At 34.3% G+C, this 19937-nt stretch overlaps 1 protein-coding gene across 3 annotated transcripts in view; it reads right to left on the bottom strand.

The window, feature by feature from the left end:
- The window catches only part of LOC111298868 (uncharacterized), a 28231-nt gene extending 8335 nt beyond the window's left edge, over positions 1-19896 (bottom strand). The window contains exons 1-3 of one of the 3 annotated variants that reach the window (XM_089746902.1): positions 19243-19896; positions 18714-18826; positions 18323-18481 (exon numbers count right to left, since the gene is read on the bottom strand). In XM_089746902.1, the coding sequence (XP_089603028.1) occupies positions 18323-18481; positions 18714-18824 (270 nt within the window). In that variant the 5' untranslated portion in view covers positions 18825-18826; positions 19243-19896. Of the gene's footprint in view, positions 1-18322; positions 18485-18713; positions 18827-19242 lie in introns of all 3 variants that reach the window. The other 2 variants (XM_089746901.1, XM_022893586.2) reach the window with 2 other exon arrangements.
- Between the last annotated feature and the right edge of the window lie 41 nt (positions 19897-19937).

The following is a 19937-nucleotide window of genomic DNA, read 5'->3' as shown; positions in this document are numbered from 1 at the left end:
GTTAGTGATGAGCCAGATATAATCAATTTTGAGTAGGGAGAGCAATCATCTCTACTCGAGAGTGTTGAGCAAGAGGAGCTACCTTCAACATCAAGTGATATAGAGTCTCAACCTAGAAGATCTACTAAAAAACGTAAGCCATCTACCAGGTATCCAAATTCAAATTTATTTTAGTTACCAGTTGTAAACACCTCATTTTGTCCGGGATTCTTTGTCAATTGAGACTAATCCAAGCTTAGTTACAGGGATTTTTATTCATTTTTATTTTAGATTTTTTATTTCATATTTATCATTTTTTTTATTATCTGATTATTGTTTTAAAAAAAAAAAGGAAAGATTGAGATTAAGTTGGATGATGATCAGAAAGCATGATTGGCGGCTAATCTTTAGCATTGGAGGACTAAGTGGAATAGAACTGAAATTCTATAAAAAATAGCATGGTTTTATAAAACGAAAAAAAGATGAAGGAGAAATCGGGATAGGAGAGAAGAAGAATCCGAATAGAAAACGAAAAAAAGATGGAGGAGAAATCTGAATAAGAGGAGGAGTCCAAATAGGAGAGAAAAGAAAGAGGGGGGAAAGCCCCCATCTTCACCAGCCCTCAAGGCCTCTTTTTGGTGGGCGATCTCCCCTTCCATGAAGTGCTTAGAGACCAAGACATCGCATTTGTCAATCGTGACGTGCCTGTGACTGCCCTCTGAGCAAACGGCAGATGTGACATAGCTTGAAACCTCGGGTTGAGCTGCTGAAATGGAGAAGCTAGCTAGACAGCCCGTGTGTGACCATGTAAAGGCGAAATCATTGAAGCAGGATCTTAAGAGGGAAAAAGAATTCTGGAGATGTCAGTCTCTGGTTCAGCGGCTTCAAGCTGGTGATAAAAAGACAAGTTCTTTCCCATGCTTTGTGTGTTCAGAGGCGAAGGCATGATCAAGTCAGGGATTAATTTTTATGACAGTGATATGTGGAAAGAGGATCATGAGGGTATTCGGGGTGTCATACATGACTATTTTTTCCACCATTTTCACTTCCTGCAATCCATAAAATATTACAGAAGCAGTGAGTGGTATATCTCGGGTATTACACCCACAATGAATGATGATCCCGTCCAGGATCATGGTCTATTGCAAAATCAAAATCCTGGGGGCATCCCGTTAGATCGAGGTGCTGGAGGCACCCTCTCGAGCCAAAACAAAGTTACCCAACGAAGGAGATCACGAATGCTTGCTGGTCAAACATTAACGGCTAACCCCTATGGTTCTGAGTGCAGGATGTTAAGAAAGCAAGGCTATACAACAAGGCTGGATCGCCTGTCAATGGCCAGCCTTGGCACCAAGTTCGGGTACATCATCTCGAAAATAATGGAAACTTTGGGGTCTGCCCAATATTTTTGATTTTCTCCCAACCCTGGCAACCAAGCCGATACGAAAAGAGAGTAGATGATGCACTTGATAGAAGCCTCGGCAGAAGTTATTTTCTGGGATAGCATCGCATTCTTCAGAGCAACTCCAGCAGATGGCTTTCCATTCTGACAATAGTTCTCAAGGTCAAGTTTCCACAGTGCTCTTTGCTCATACACTGTCAGCGCCGGTGACAAACCATAGCGAATGTTGAGCTTTTGGAGATCAAAAATAATAAAAATGAAGAGCAATAAGGGGCCACTGACGTACTCAGAACCTAGAATGATCGTACAGTGTAAAGGAACCAAAACAGTGAAGAAAGTTCACAGATTCCTTTCTGGATCTACGCTGTTGGAGGATGGTTGGTGAAAAACCGACCATAAATAGGAGATGAGTAGGTCGAAGGGAGGTTCATGATGAATTTTTAGCATCAACGGTGGGTAACTGTAGCGGCATGCAGAGGCGACAGTGTTGGAGCTTCGTTGATTTCTGGAAGAACCGATTGGTGTATATTTGTGGGAATGAAGGTTGTTGATGGGAATTTTACAGACCAAAAACGATAGCCTACTCAGTAGCAGCAAAATTTTCATGCGACTGGAGCTGCACCAAACACGAGATTGCCTCGATTTGAGCAGTCATACGCTCAAGGCACAGGTCCTGCCTGGAATGGTCAATTGGTTCTACAACAGCAGCCTTCTTCACCTGTCTATGGTGCTCAGAGAAGTGGCTTGCTACCACCACCACTCTGGGAAGTACAGGCGCCAGACTCTAACCCAGTTGCGAGTGCTCAATATCCTCAATCAATGGTTACTCAAGTTAGTGTAACACATGGCCAACCTCAAGGACCTCAACATATGAGAAGTGATCAGATGGTGGGTATGTACATTCAGCCAATCACAACTAGTCATTTGTCAGCAATTAATAACAAGACTATTCAGGGAAACCGATTTGCTGGTTTTCATCCTCAATCAGTTCTTGGAGCACAGTATATGGACATATTTTCACAGCAAATGGCTTCTATGTATCCGCAACAAATGAGAGTATATGGTTATGTTCAGCAACACTTCAAGCCATCATTTCCTTCGTGGAAAATAGGGGAGATCGTGTCAAATTGGTGAAGGCTATGGATAATCTAGTGGAGCCACGTCGAATTCCTCAAGGCAAGATAATCTTTTTTTAGTATTTTATTTATTTACTTTTTTTTTGTGTGTTAGTTATTTTGAGGAGTATTATTTTTATTTTTATTTTTTGCAAAAAAATAAAAATTTTCAAAGAGAAATATTTTTAAGAAAAAGTTGAAAGTATCAATTTTCCTTGAAAATCAAAATTTCTGAAAAATATTTTTAGAAAAAAGTTGAAAGTATCAATTTTTCTTAGAAATAAATTTTCAAAAATGAATTTTTAAGGAAAAGTTGAAAGTATCAATTTTCCTTGAAAATCAATGTTTCAAAAAAAATATTTTTGAGGAAAAGTTGAAAGTATCAATTTTTCTTAAAAATAAATTTTTAAAAAAATATTTTTGAGAAAAAGTTGAAAGTATCAATTTTTCCTACGCAAGAGCAATCATTCTTTCCTTTCTTCTTATTTTGATTTTGATTTTTCTTTAACTAATCAGACGACGGAGCCTCTGCAAGTGAAACAGTAGTTTTTCTTGCATACTCTTGAGGTGAGAAAATTTTTTCAATTTTTTGCTAAAAGTATTAAAGTCAATTGAGAAAAATTTCCAATAATTAATTACTTGGTAAAATTTTAAGGCTTTTGGATAACACAAATTTAAGCTGGTACCATCTTTTGATGGACGTTGTGAGGGTGCTATAACCTTCCTTACATGTAACCGAACTCCCGAACCCTGTTCTGGTTAGCAGACCTGAACCTATTCTTCTAGGGACCCTTAAGCTTGGGTGTTCCCTGAAAGGACAGATTGTTTAGGTGGCCAATCGCACCTAGATAAAAAAAGATTGGTGGCGACTCCCAAAAGTCAATGTCTAGCGATAGATCCCCAGATCTAGACGTTACGACAGCTTGGCAACTCCACTGGAGACTTTGAGAGTCAGGCCAGCAAATAATTTGTGTTATCCAAAAGCCTAATAAAATTGAACCTTTTTGTATATATGTGTTATTGTTCATTCATGTTTATTTATCTTGTTAATTATGTCATTCATGTGCATGTGCATGTGCATAACATGAGCTCTACACCCGAACTTCGTCCCTCTAAGAGAGGAGTAAAATACCTATTGCTTCCGTGAGGTCTAATGCCTCCGCAGTGGCTAGCGAAATACTCCCACTCATATTGAACCTTTTCTGCTTGTTGCCTGTAATGGGTGAAGATTAAGGTGCCTTACTAGTCTGTGATGGACAAAGATGTAAGGAACAATTTGAAGACCTTTAGACTTTGACCCTAAAATCGCATATAATGAACCTTAAGAGTGCCTGAACCTAGGATAGAACCCTTTCTACCCAATGATAGATATACCTTGAAGTTAAGACACAAAAAATGTGTTTATCTAATCATTTTGATTGTTTAACTTTGTGTATCATTTTCATTACCATATGTAACATTATGCATCAGCATCATTTTCATCTCATCCATGAAACTAACTGTATTGTTTATCTGATTTTATGCATCTGCATTATTTTCATGACCATGTTTTAACACAATCATTTGCATCCATTTCATACTAGATTTCATTTAGAAAAATGTGCATTTCATATGAGCACCATACATAAAGCATAGCATAATATTTCTAATCATAAGTATGGTACTCAAAGTCCCAGGATAGCTCCATCTAGCGAAAACCCTGCTCATCCATACAACACAAAGTCCAGAGCAAGGCAAATGGAAGAGGAAAGTTCCCATAAATTTGAAAAGCTAGAAAAAGCTTAGGAGAAGATTGAAAGTGAGCTAAGTAAAATTTTGGAGGCTCTCAATAATATGAATAAAAGAAAAAGAGTTGAAGAAAGTACAAGCCAGCAAGTTCCCCCATTACAAGAAGTGGCTGACCCTCTGTACCCTCCAGCTTTTGATCCACCTTAAACTCATTCTGCTTAAGAGGTCCTGCCACAACACTTCGCATATCCAACATATCCCGGAATGCCATCAGCTTTCAACCCAGGGCAGTATAATAGTTATATAAATCCTGTCTTCACTGAAAAGACAGCAGAATCGATTCCTAATCTAGATGATTTAAAAGAAAAAGAGAAGGAAAAGATGAGAGTGAAAGCTGAAAAAAGTTCTAAGATTAGCATGCTAGAACAAAGGCTACGGGCTGTAGAAGGATTTAGCTTTTATGGGTCAGTTGATGCTGCTAGGCTCTGCCTAGTTCCTGATGTGGTTATCCCCTATAAGTTCAAAGTACCGAAATTTGAATAATATGACGGTACAAAGTGCCCCAAAACCCACATCACCATGTATTGCAAGAAGATGACAGCTCATGCACATGATGAAAAACTCTTGATGCATGTTTTTCAGGACAGTCTTACTGGCTCTGCTGCCAGATGGTATGTTCAACTGGATAGGACTCGCATTCACTCTTGGAGCGATATGGCACATGACTTCATCGGTCAGTATCGACATATTATCGATTTGGCCCCAGATCGTTTGTCTTTACAGAATCTGAAGAAAAAGTCAAATGAGTCTTTTAAAGAGTATGCCCAGAAATTGAGGGATATTGCTTCTCAAGTACAACCTCCATTAACAGAAAAAAAAACCACAGTGCTGTTTGTTAGCATTTTAAAACCTCCCTATTATGAAAAGATGATAGGAAATACAACAAAAAATTTTGCTGACATGATCTCTGGAGAAATTATTAAAAGTGCCATAAAAAATGGTAAGTTGAAAAGAGGAGAAACCAAGAAGACATCAGAAAAGAAAGAAGCTAAAGCTCAAGCTGTGAGTTTCGATAGACAACAATTCAGGGGTTATCAACCCTATCCATCCCAAGGTTACTCTCCATACTATCCTGCTGTGAACAATGCCTCATCCTACCCCTACCAACTAGCTCCACAACTACCTTATTCATCCACTTACCGCCTTAACATTCAAGCTCCTGTAAAAACCCAAATTCGTCCTGCTAACCCAGCAAGTGACTCACGAGATCAACGGACTACTCGAAAAAACCTGTATTTGATCCAATCCCTATGACTTATATAGAGTTATATCGAGAACTCTATAATAGCCACTTGATTGCCCCCAGCCATATGAAACCACTTAAACCACCCTATCCAAAGTGGTATGATCCTACAGCCCGTTGTGACTATCATTATGAAATTACTGGCCATTCTACTGAAAACTGCACTGCTTTAAAGTATAAGGTGCAACGGTTGATCAATGATGGAATGATAAGTTTTGATCAAGAAAAAGCAACAGCACCTAATGTTAGTGTATTGAGCGAAAGTCAAGAACAGAAAGGATCCGAAGATTCACAATGAATTCAGGGGCAAGATGTCAATAGAGATTCTTCACCTGATCGCATAGGGGGATAATTTTAAAATGGAGATAAGGCTGGTTGAAGGTTTCTTCTGTCATTTTAGGATTTTTTTTCAAATAATGTTAAATTTTTTTTACAATATGACTTCACTTGTTATCATTTTAATAAAGGCAAGTCAATGCATTTCATTACATTTTTCTCTTTCACTTGACCATTACTCCATGCTTTGTTACCTTTCATAACTTTATACTCCCTTTCTTAGATTTCAGATGATGAATATTTAGACAATGATAATAATAATTCTGAGATTTAATTTTGAGAACTCATCCACGTCAATGTGAAGAAATGATTTGAGCAAAAAGTAAGCTGTTACTGAAGGTGAAATAGATATATCTTGAAGATGTGCAATCTTTTATACAAGTTCATGAGCTTTGTTCAATAGATGATGTTCAAGAAAGGTATTCACAATTGAGATGAAAAATGGCCATCTTTCTTTTACCATTTGAAAAACTATTTATTGTTACCCCTTTGATCTTATCATTTTTTTTGAAGAACCCCAACCAAAGATCAACATCTACACTGGAGGGTAAATTTTGAAAAAAAAAAAAAAACACCACAAAAGGTCTCAAAAATGAAAAGAGAAGGAAAAGCAAAAAAAAATAAAAGCCACACATGACTTGGGGCAAAGTAATGAGAATCTTTTGTGTGAGAAAAAAAAAGTAGTGAAACGATGTGGGGGCAAAATGTCAAGTTGTATCAAATGATCTTTTGGTTTTGAACCTTTTTAATACATGTTTTGAGCCTATTATATCTTTTTTTTTATGACCCTTCACCTTGGCCTACATTACAACCTTGAAAAGTCCATTTAGATCAAATGTGAATACTCAACTTGAATGATCATAGGTTGAGCAAAGACATGCTCATGATGAAGCAATGGAATCATGCCACATGAAAGATATGGATGAAAAATGAGAAAAGAGAAAAAAGAAAAAAAATGAAAAAAAAAGAAAAATGAAAAAATGAAAAAATAAAAAAAGAGATTCAAATTGAAAACCTGAAAGGGTGATTTTGGTACCAAAAAAAAGATCTAGGTCAAATGGCTCACATGAATGAAAGATCAAAAACATCTGAAGATCCCTCAAAGACGGGCAAAGTTCGCCAAGCTCAAGTTGACTTCAACAGTAAATGGAATGAGTTTTTGAAAAAGAATCCCAGATTAATGTTAAAAATTGTCTGAATATTCATCATTTAGACATACCATCCATCCCAATGACATTTCTTTTCCCATTTATTCTGTACCAAAATAGATCTTCATTGATTATCTTTGCCATAGTTCACTTTCTGTTCCCTTATTGTTACACCCTTAAAATGAATTGAGAAAATGCTTGATTGCATTGTACTTGTCAAGATTTGAAATGATAATGAATGAATGAATATGTGCTTAAAAGAATCTTACATTCATTTGAAAAGAAATCTAAGATGATGAAGAAATGGTAGAAACCTAAAAGAGATGATTTGGAAAGATATATGATGTGATCAAATGAAGAATATAATGGGGCAAATCTTGAAAAGTGATGAGTACAAAGATGAATTGATCGATATAACTTACAAGTTATGATTGAACAATCAGTGGACAGAGTTTGTTTTGGAATGGTTAATGCTGAGACACCCATGAGTAATGACCCAGTGATGGTGGATGAAACTTGTTTTGAAATTTGTTAGTGCTGAAAAATTCATTGAATGATGGTCAACGGATGATCGATTGATGAAGCTTATTCCAAAGTATTGAGAAATTAAACAAGGAAATAATGTGAGTGGAAAGGACAATTGAGAGCTACACTGGTTCGATCTTAGAATAGCAGTGTAATTGGATCCTTGAGGAATCAAAGGGCTTGACACCCAAGAAAAAAAAAAAGAGCTTGAGAAACTTGAGTACCATACATTGAACAGGAATTAATTGGCCAACATTTGCATAGCATGCATTAAAAATCATGCACATTGCATAGCATACACTACTTTCAGAAAAGTATAGTGTATAAATTCAACAAGCAGGGGTGTTCCAACATCCCATATGAAGAAGATAAATATGAAGATATTTTACAAGATGAAGAAGAAACTTGTCAGGTAAGTTTCTAATCCTTGAAATAGGATGTCTTTTGGTATCAGGGTTGATTTATAAGACCTTTGGGCATGATTTCCTGAAATTCCCTCAAACATAACTTTCAACTCCTTCGGACATGATTGTCTAGGAGTATTTACTTTTTCAAGTTCGTTGCCTTTGTTTAGAGGAGCAATTTACTTTCCAAGTTCGTTGCCTCTGTTTAGAGGAGCAATTTACTTTCCAAAGTTGTGGTGCCTCTGTTTAGAGGAGCAATTTACTTTCAAAAGTCGTGGTGCCTCTGTTTAGAGGAGCAATTTACTTTTTCAAAATCGTGGTATCTCTGTTTAGAGGAGCAATTTACTTTTCAAAAGTCGTGGTGCCTCTGTTTAGAGAAGCAATTTATTTTTTCAGAGTCGTGGTGCCTCTGTTTAAAGGAGTAATTTACTTTTTCAAAGTCGTGGTGCCTCTGTTTAGAGGAGCAAGTGGTGCCTCTGTTTAGAGGAGCAATTTACTTTTCCAAAGTCGTGATGCCTCTGTTTAGAGGAGCAATTTACTTTCTCAAAGTCGTGGTGCCTCTGTTTAGAGGAGCAATTTACTTTCCAAAGTCGTTGAGCCTCTATTTAGAGGAGCTTTGAAAAAAAAATAAAAAAACAAAAAAATAAAAAAACAAAAAAAAACAAAAAATAAAAAAAATAAAAAAACAAAAAAAATTGCGTCTATTTAGAGGAGCTTTGTTTATGTTTCTCAAAGTCATTGAGCCTCTGCTTAGAGGAACTTTGATCAAATTTAAAATATATATATAAAAAAAATAAAAAAAAATAACAAAAAAAGTTACCTATATTTAGAGGAGCTTTGTTTATGTTTTTCAAAATCATTGAACTTCTGTTTAGAGGAGCTTTGATCAAGATTTTTTTTATTAAAGAAAAAAAGAAAAAAAAAAGGGCAAAAAAAAATTTAGTTGAGTCTTGAATGGGTGTCTACGTCTTTGCACAATTTCTGTTTCACAAAAAATGTGCAAAGAGGGGCAGCTGTAGACACCCCATTTTGTCCGAGATTCTTTGTCAATTGAGACTAATCCAAGCTCAGTTGCAGGGATTTTTATTTTAGATTTTTTATTTCATATTTATCATTTTTTTTATTATCTGATTATTTTTTTAAAAAAAAAAAAGAAAGATTGAGATTAAGTTGGACGATGATCAGAAAGCATGATTGATGGCTAATCTTTAGCATTGGAAGACTAAGGGGAATAGAACTAAAATTTTATAAAAAACAGCATGGTTTTATAAAACGAAAAAAAGATGGAAGAGAAATCGGGATAGGAGAGAAGAAGAATCCGAATAGAAAACGGAAAAAAGATGGAGGAGAAATCTGAATAAGAGGAAGAGTCCGAATAGGAGAGAAAAGAAATAGGGGGGAAAGCCCCCATCTCCACCAGCCCTCAATGCCTCTCTTTGGTGGGCGATCTCCCCTTCCATGAAGTGCTTAGAGACCAAGACATCGCATTTGTCAATTGTGACGTGCCTGTGACTGCCCTCTGAGCAAACGGCAGATGTGACATAGCTTGGAACCTCGGGTTGAGCTGCTGAAATGGAGAAGCTAGCTAGACAGCCCGTGTGTGACCATGTAAAGGCGAAATCATTGAAGCAGGATCTTAAGAGGGAAAAGGAATTCTGGAGATGTCAGTCTCGGGTTCAGCGACTTCAAGCTGGTGATAAAAAGACAAGTTCTTTCCCATGCTTTGTGTGTTCAGAGGCGAAGGCATGATCAAGTCAGGGATTGGTTTTTATGACAGTGGTATGTGGAAAGAGGATCATGAGGGTATTCGGGGTGTCATACATGACTCTTTTTTCCACCATTTTCACTTCCTGCAATCCATAAAATATTACAGAAGCAGTGAGTGGTATATCTCGGGTATTACACCCATAATGAATGATGATCCCGTCCAGGATCATGGTCTATCGCAAAATCAAAATCCTGGGGGCATCCCGTTAGATCGAGGTGCTGGAGGCACCCTCTCGAGCCAAAACAAAGTTACCCAACGAAGGAGATCACGAATGCTTGCTGGTCAAACATTAACGGCTAACCCCTATGGTCCTGAGTGCAGGATGTTAAGAAAGCAAGGCTATACAGCAAGGCTGGATCCCCTATCAATGGCCAGCCTTGGCACCAAGTTCGGGTACGTCATCTCGAAAATAATGGAGACTTTGGGGTCTGCCCAATATTTCTGATTTTCTCCCAGCCCTGGCAACCAAGCCGATGAAAAAAGAGAGTAGATGATGCACTTGATAGAAGCCTCGACAGAAGTTATTTTTTGGGACAGCATCGCATTCTTCAGAGCAACTCCAGCAGATGGCTTTCCATTCTGACAATAGTTCTCAAGGTCAAGTTTCCACAATGCCCTTTGGTCATACACTGTCAGCGTCGGTGACAAACCATAGCGAATGTTGAGCTTTTGAAGATCAAAAATAATAAAAATGAAGAGCAATAAGGGGCCACTGACGTACTCAGAACCTAAAATGATCGTACAGTGTAAAGGAACCAAAACAGTGAAGAAAGTTCACAGATTCCTTTCTGGATCTACGCTGTTGGAGGATGGTTGGTGAGAAACCGACCATAAATAGGAGATGAGTAGGTCGAAGGGAGGTTCATGGTGAATTTTCAGCATCAACGATGGGCAACTGTAGCGGCATGCAGAGGCGACAGTGTTGGAGCTTCGTTGATTTCTGGAAAAACCGATTGGTGTATATTTGTGGGAATGAAGGTTGTTGATGAGAATTTTACAGACCAGAAATGACAGCCTACTCAGTAGCAGCAGAATTTTCATGCGACTGGAGCTACACCAAACACGGGATTGCCTCGATTTGAGCAGTCATACGCTCAAGGCACAGGCCCTGCCTGGAATGGTCAATTGGTTCTACAACAGCAGCCTTCTTCACCTGTCTATGGTGCTCAGAGAAGTGGCTTGCTACCACCACCACTCTGGGAAGTACAGGCGCCAGACTCTAGCCCAGTTGCGGGTGCTCAATATCCTCAATCAATGGTTACTCAAGTTAGTGTAACACATGACCAACCTCAAGGACCTCAACATATGAAAAGTGATCAGATGGTGGGTATGTACATTCAGCCAATCACAACCAATCATTTGTCAGCAATTAATAACAAGGCTGTTCAGGGAAACCGATTTGTTGGTTTTCATCTTCAATCAGTTCTGGGAGCACAGTATATGGACATATTTTCACAGCAAATGGCTTCTATGTATCCGCAACAAATGGGAGTATATGGTTATGTTCAGCAACACTTCAAGCCATCATTTCCTTCGTGGAAAATAGGAGAGATCGTGTCAAATTGGTGAAGGCTATGGATAATCTAGTGGAGCCACGTCGAATTCCTCAAGGCAAGATAATCTTTTTTTGATATTTTATTTATTTACTTTTTTTTGTGTGTTAGTTATTTTGAGGAGTATTATTTTTATTTTTATTTTTTACAAAAAAATAAAAATTTTCAAAGAGAAATATTTTTGAGGAAATGTTGAAAGTATCAATTTTCCTTGAGAATCAAAATTTTCGAAAAATATTTTTAGGGAAAAGTTGAAAGTATCAATTTTCCTTAGAAATAAATTTTCAAAAATGAATTTTTAAGGAAAAGTTGAAAGTATCAATTTTTCTTAAAAATAAATTTCCAAAAAAATATTTTTAAGGAAAAGTTGAAAGTATCAATTTTCTTTAAAAATAAATTTCCAAAAAATATTTTCGAAAAAAAGTTGAAGGTATCAATTTTTCCTACGCAAGAGCAATCATTCTTTCCTTCCTTCCTATTTTGATTTTGATTTTTCTTTAACTAATCCGACAACGGAGCCTCTGCAAGTGAAACAGTAGTTTTTCTTGCATACTCTTGAGGTGAGAAAATTTTCTCAATTTTCTGCTAAACGTATTAAAGTCAATTGAGAAAAATTTCTAATAATTAATTACTTGGTAAAATTTTAAGGCTTTTGGATAACACAAATTTAAGCTGGTACCATCTTTTGATGGGCGTTGTGAGGGTGCTATAACCTTCCTCACACGTAACCGAACTCCCGAACCCTGTTCTGGTTAGCAGACCTGAACTTATTCTTCTAGGGACCCTTAAGCTTGGGTGTTCCCTGAAAAGACAGATTCTTTATGTGATCAATCGCACCTAGATAAAAAAAGATTGGTGGCGACTCCCAAAAGTCAATGTCTAACGATAGATCCCCAGATCTAGACGTTATGACACTAGTGAAGGAAAGCTGAAAAACCAGAAAACTATCAAGATGTGCACACTATTTCGGATAGAGAGCACTGGTTAAAAGCAATGAAAAAAGAGATAAAATCATTGTAAAAAAATGGTACTTATGCTTTTATTAAACTTCCAAAAGGGAAAAAAACGTTGAAAAATAAATGTGTTTAAGTTGAAAAAAAGATGGTAACAAGCTAATGAGGTACAAAGCTTGATTGATGGTGAAAACTTTTTCTCAGAAATTAGGTATCGATTTTGATGAGATCTTCTCTCCAATTGTGAAGATGAATTCAACTCGAGTGGTACTAAGATTAGCAGCTAGTTTGAATCTTAAACTTGAGCAACTTGATGTTAAAACTATCTTTTTGCATTGTGACTTACAAGAAGATATTTATATGAATCAGCTTGAGGGTTTTAAAGTAAAAAAAAAAGAGCACTTAATTTGTAAATTAAAAAAAAACTTGTATGGCTTGAAACAAACTCTACTACAATGATATAAGAAGTTTGATTCTTTTATGGTGAGTCACAACTATAAAAGAATGGCAATGAATCTTTGTGTGTAGGTTAAAGCTTTTCTGATGGTAACTTTATTATTCTCTTATTATATGTTGATGATATGTTGATTGTGGAACAAGATGCTAGTATGATTTACAAGTTGAAAGAACAATTATCTAAATCTTTTAACATTAAGGATTTGGGTATAGCAAAACAGATTTTCAGTATTGACATTATCCAAGATAGGAAAGCTGAAAAGCTGTGGTTGTCACAGAAAAAATATGTTGAATGAGTGCTTAGTAGATTCAACATGCAACATGTTAAATCAGTTAGCAATCCACTTGCCAATCATTTTCATCTAAGTAAAAAATCTTATCTGATGTTTAAGGAAGAGTAACTAACTATGTCTAGTATTTCTTATTCTTCTGCAGTTGATTCTTTAATGTATCTTATGATTTGTACACAGTTTGATATTGCTCATGCAATTCGTATAGTAAGTAAATTTCTTTTTAATCTAGGAAAGATTCACTGAAAAGCAATAAAATTAATTTTCAAATATTTGAAGGACCCCTCAAAAATGTGTTTAAGTTATGAAGTTTCACAATCAGTTCTAGAAGGATTTATTGATGCTGACATGACAAGTGATATTGATGATAAAAAATCTACGTTAGCGTATTTGTTCACTTTTACAAGAGGAGCTATATCTTGACACTCTAAGTTGTAGAAGTATGTTGCTTTGTCAACTACAAAGGCTGAATATATTGTAGCAATCGAAGTAGATAAAGAAATGCTTTGGATGAAATATTTTCTTCTTGAATTGAAGTTGAATCAGAAAGAGTATATGATATTTTATGATAGCCATAGTGCTTTAGATTTGAGCAAAAATATCATATACCATGCTAGGATAAAACACATTGATGTTAGATATCACTAGTTACATTCAGTGATTGAGGAGCAACATATGCTATTGAAGAAAGTCCATACAGAAAAAAATGCAGCAGATATGTTAACTAAGATATTTTTCAAGAAAAAGCTTGAGCTTTACAGTAACTTGACCAGAATGAGTTCTTTGGCCAAAGTAAGTTTTCAATGAAACTGCTATAGTGATGAATCTCCTCCTAATGATGCTAGAGGGAGACATTGTTAGAAAAATAGGCTCTAGCCCCATATAATTGATTTTGAACCAATTAAAGGCCATAGGGCTTGGTCTTTCTTTCTACACAGAGCCCTAGCTACTTAATAAAAAGAGGTGGGACTATTTTGAGGTGGAGTTGCAAAAACCAAGAAGAAAAAAAAGAAAAGCTAGAAAAAATAGAGAAAAAAAATAAGAAAAGAGAGTTAGTTGAATGGAAGTCGATTCGTAATCTAATTGAGCTAAAACTGTCATCATGTTTATGATTCAGAGTTCTACATTCTGAATGGTGAAGATCGAGTTTAAAACTCTCTAGAAATAAATTCAATGTATATTTGTTGAATCACCTATTTGGTGAGATTTCTTCAATTAGCTCTGTAGTTGTTGATTAACTCTAGTTTTAACTCGAGAAGAACTTTGTATATCCATTGTTTGATAGTAAAAATTTTTTTAGTGATCCGTGATTTTTCTTTCTACACTGAAGGATTTTTCATGTAAATATTCGTGTGCTTTATTTTTTTTTTTTACGTTTTTGATTATTGATTGTTGTCTATTGTTATAGGTTTATTATGATATATTCTTTAGCATTATTATTTTTATTGCTTCAAGCCCAATAGAGTTAAGGTATTTTCTTGTAGTTGTGAGATTGAAAGGTTACTATTTAGTCTAAAAAGTAGAGTGTCAAGTTGCTATCTAAGCCTAAAAAAAAGATAGAGTTGTAATCTTTCTTCAATTAGTATATTGAAGCCTTGACGATGACAACTAAGAGAAAAGATGTAGGTGCCTTAAGGAGAAAGCCTGAACCTCTATAAATCTTTGTGTTTGATCTTTCTATCCTAAACCTATTTCTGATTATTATTGTTTATATTTGTTTCTAGGCTTATTAATTGTTGTTGTTTGCCACATAATTTTCATTAATGAGCTTATTGTTTTAATTTTTCATTCAATAATTTTGAAATCGTTATTTGGGAAATATTTAGAGAAATCAAATTCTTCCATCTTGGATCAACATCTCACCTAAAAAGTTAATAATTAGCGTTAAAACTTTGGTCTCTTTTTATAGATTTAACCACTTTAAGTAAAGATTATATGGTTTAATTTAAGATCCAAGATGATAAGACAGTTCTCAAAGCTCTCACGATTGAAAGTTTTAAATATTATGAATGAAAAATGAGAATGAAAGAGTTCATCATGTCACAAAATGTTGAATGTGATCATCGACCGGATGTTTTTAAGTGCTACCATTGCTTACATCATGATTTATGTTAGATGCTATATCAATTGTTATTTTATCTTATTTAAAAGTAGTACTTTGTCAATTTTAAATTGTAGATTTTTCATTAGACTTTGAACTTGGCATGTATCATCTACTAAGTCTTTATTAAAGGATTCTTGAAAAAAACACTTTTGGAGAATATAAGTGAAAAAAAAATTATAAAAGGAATTGAAAGGTTGCCTAATTAATTATTAGCAGGTGATAGATTTGTTAGGAATAATGACTCAAATCTCATAAGAGATTTATTTGAGATTTGTCAGATATTGCTTGATAGACAAGAAGACTTGCAAAAAAAGAATTTTAAGAGAAAAAAGATTCTTAATAAGTAAATTTGACTTGCAAGAGAAGAATTCTAAAAAGAGAGAGATTCTTAATAGACAAGTTTAACTTACAAGAGAAGAATTCTAAGAGGAGAGAGATTCTTAATGGGTAAGTTTGTATGATTATAAATATGTGAAGTCTCTACAAAATTAGATATGAAAAAAAGATGTAAGAGAGTTGTAAGACTTTGTGAAATAGATACCCCATATGAGTATTGAGACTTTACGTCTTATGAGTGTGTATATTTGTTTGTGAGTGGACTAGAAGAGACTGAAAGAGTCCACATAAGTATAATGTATGAGAGCATATGAGTATGTGTTTGGTTATGTTAAAAAGGTACACAAGGGTTTGGATTTGTGTTTGTTTGAGTTTAAAATACTTCATAGGACTAGAAGAGATTGAGAGTGTCTTATAAGTATTGATTGTTGAGTGAGGTTGATGATTTGATGTATGTTTGTAATTCTCTACAACTAGTGGATCTTTTCTCATCCGTGGATGTAGGTCAGTTGGACTGAACCACGTTAAATTGTTACCTCTTGTGTGTTTGATTTCGCTTCCACTAGTGTGATTGGATTGAAAGCTTTTAGCCCAACAAATGATATCAGAGTTGTGGTGTTCCCCAACAAGTGGTATCAGAGCTGAAAATTCGAAATGTAAGAAGGTTAAAAATTCAAGATGTGAAAAGAGCCAAAGATTCGAGACATGAAAGAGCTAAAAGTTCGAGATGTGAAAAGAGCTAAAAGTTTGAAAAGTGCATGATTTGAGACATGAAAAGAAACAAGTCCAGAAGAGCTCGATTCAAGAGAAGAGTTCGAGTTTAAGTTTTGAAGATTGATGATTAGTTTGTATGAAACGTGAAAACACAAGAGAAGAGAAGATGATTGTGAGACTTATATTGCAAGCGAAGATAAGCATGTCTAGCATGAAGACAGATGATTGATGAAATTTGCGTCAAGATAAAGATTGTTTGAAATATTAACTCAAATCTCATAAGAGATTTGTTTGAGATTTGTTAGATATTGCTTGATGGATAAGAAGACTTGCAAAAAAAGAATTTTAAGAGAAAGAAGATTCTTAATAGGTAAGTTTGACTTGCAAGAGAAAAATTATAAAAGGAGAGAGATTCTTAATAGGCAAGTTTAACTTACAAAAAAAGTATTCTAAGAAGAGAGGGTTCTTAATGGATAAATTTGTATGGTTATAAATATGTGAAGTCTCTACAGGGTTAGGTATAAGAAAAAGATGTAAGAAAGTTGTAGAATTTTGTGAGATAGACACCCCATAAAAGTATTGGGGTTCTACGTCTTATGAGTGTGTATGTTTGTTTGTGAGTGGACTAAAAGAGACTGAGAGGATCCACGTAGGTATGATGTATGAGAGCATATGGGTATGTATTTGGTTATGTTGAAATGATGCACAAGGGTTTGAATTTATATTTTTTTGGGTTTAAAATACTCCATAAGACTAGAGGAGATTGAGAGCATCTTATGAGTATTGATTGTTAAGTGAGGTTAATTTAATGTATGTTTGTAATTCTCTACAACTAATAGATCTTGTTTCTCATCCATGAATATAGGTCAGTTGAACCGAATCACGTTAAATTATTGTCTCTTGTGTGTTTGATTTATTGTTTAATTTCGCTTCCGCTAGTGTGATTGAATTGAAAGCTTTTAGCCCAACAAGATTAATAATTCAATGGTTTAGATCAAACTTTTATTTTTTATTTGATTTGATGGAAAGATCAATGCCTTTTATATTGGTTTTCTTGATATATTGAATTTATCATAACACATTTTAAAAAATATAATAATATAGTAATATAATATTAATAAAAAAGGATCAATTCATATAATGTAAAACTAAAAAGGTTTTACACATTTTTTTAATAATTGATCTCAATAGATCAAAAAGATGAAAGAGATATGTAAAAAATTAAAAAAAAAAATTAGTTTAATCTCATTCCTTAGATACATTAAAATAAATAATTAAAAAAAAGTATAAAATTTTTAGTTTTATACTATGTAAGTTGATTCTTCCTCAATATTAATATATCAACTATTATACACATGTTATCAATAACATACAATGAGTGAATATGTGCTTCAATATTTATTTTACGTTTATTTCATCTTCTCTTTATTTCTTTTTTTAACTACAAGAATTCTTTTGTATTTTTTATATTTCATTGGAATAAAGTAGCTCTTGATTTATGTTACTGAAATATTTCCACATTAGGAGAACTAATCTGAAACCTTTTTGCATAATATTTTCTTCTAATTGATGTTATTTGACAGCTGAGACGTTATTGAAACTTGAATATTTTGACAATAATAGAATTTTGCTTAAGGACATCAAAGTACTTCATTTTTTTTCTCATAAAACACTGTTATGTTTGTGTTTTGTATGTGATTGATGTTGTGTTTAATTTATATTCAAAGAGCAAATAGTATTGTGGATAAAATAGGATGCATCAACTTTGCAGACTTTGGTGCATCCAACAAAATTTTGGAGCTTTTAAGGAAGCTATATATAACTTTTTGCTCATGAATGATCATACTTTTTCAAATATGTCTTGAGATTATTATATTATAATGCTTATTTTCTTAAAATAATGGTTTCATCTACTTCATGTTTGATTCAACTAGCTTTGAGATTAGATTAGAAACATTTTCATTTGTTTAGAAAGGTTTGGGAAGGTTTTTTGCAATTAATCTAAAATCCAGAAAAAAAAAAAGTTAGGGATCATTAAGTGGAAGCTCTCCCGAGTTTGTATTCTCGAACATGGAAAAATTCAAGAAATCTTTATGTGCATTTGTTATTAGTTTTAAATGATTATTGATTTGAGGCTATAGACAAAACAGAATCAAAGAGAGACATAAGATTTTAATCAGTCCCTACCAATAAGCTAAGATTAATTACCTGGGCATAAAAGCTTCGATGATCATTCTGGCCGGCTAAGTGGGAAACATAATTTTCATGTTTCTGAAAATTTTTGCCTTGAGCTTTCAAGTACTGGGAAATCATCCCCTCAATTATGCCTTTCAAGTGTCTATTTTCCGCAGCTACCCTTGCATACTCCTTCTACAAGCATTTGTTTTCAACATTCAGTATAATATTTGCACAATAGAAAGCTAAACTAAAAGCAGAAGAGGGAAGCATCAAATCACATTAATGGAAATGATATCATATTTTATTGATTTATAGTTATAATTATATGCTAAAAGAAAAAAAAAATGATATCATATTTTATTGATTTATAGTTATAATTATATGCTAAAAGAAAAAAAAATTGATATCATATTTTCTTTACCTTCTTTTTTTGCCAATACAGTGCATTATTTTTTCTCTTATTTTTTCTCCTTTGAAAAAATCTTCGGTGTTGTTGGTTTGAAGCTTCTGATTGAGCTAGTTGTGGATGCATCCCTGAGCCAAATTGTTCCAATTACTTTGGTTATTGCTATAGAATTAAATTAAAATATTTAATTTAGACAATTGATTGATTTTACAAAAAAATATCATAATAAATAATCCCCTTAATCTGTTTGCAGAATAAAAAAGAGAAAGATCATGGATGATTAACCGATAAGTGAGTCAACTAAAGGTCAACTTTAAGTCAACTCTACCCATAAAAGCAGGGAAATGCAGAAAAAGAGATGAAATCAACAGAGAATGGGTATAGCTAATCTCCATAGAATAGAAGAAAAAAAAAAGGAAAAGAGAAGAAACTGATTCAACTTTGGTTCATTTCTATAAAAGAAGCTAATTTAACACGAACAAGGAAAATCAAACACTTACCTGAGAGGCTGATTTAACAAGAACAAGGAAAATCAAACACTTACCTGCTTCAGAATCCTAAAATCAAGCTCCACTCTCCTTTACTCTTCTGATCAGTAACAACTTGCAAATTAAGTAAAATCTTAAAGGAATCAAAAGACTTCCAACGACAAAAAAGTCAAGACTCAGAAAAGACTTGCTGTTGAACGTGAACCATCCGATTAGGCCCCACGAAGATTATTGGAACCGTTAGATCATAGATGGCGAGAAAAAAGCGCAATCCTTTTTGTTTAACAGCGTCTGGTGCATTATTACATTTCAATCGCACGATAGCCTCAAGTGATCGAACGTTTTTAACCTCCGTTCCGCGTTGCCGAATGTGCTGGAATCTTTAACCCTTCTTCATATTGTTCCCTAAGGATACTTCATTGCAAAGCCTTTTTTTTTTTTTTTTTTTTTAAAAAGAGTATTATGTTTGCTGTTAGTACTATGATTTTGTGGAGATGGATAAATTGATTCTTCTTTGAACTTATTTTTGCTTGCTTTAGGGAAAATTAAGTCTAAAACTATAAATGTTAAAATTCGCTATATTGGTATCATTCACTCGTAATTGTGTAAAATTTGCTATTCTTATGTGACCATAATCTGAATTTGAAAACTCCTACAATTTCACTTTTATCTTAAATACTTTTAGGACTGACTTTTACTGCTAAATGTAAGGAAAACATTCATAGAGTGAGATAAAAACTATTTTTATAAC

Source organism: Durio zibethinus, chromosome 18 (genome assembly GCF_047325235.1).
Source record: "Durio zibethinus cultivar Kanyao isolate XHJ-2024 chromosome 18, ASM4732523v1, whole genome shotgun sequence".
In the NCBI taxonomy this organism is placed as follows: domain Eukaryota; kingdom Viridiplantae; phylum Streptophyta; class Magnoliopsida; order Malvales; family Malvaceae; genus Durio; species Durio zibethinus.
The sequence above is the reverse complement of the archived record's forward strand: the minus strand, read 5'-3'. Positions and strand labels throughout refer to the sequence as shown.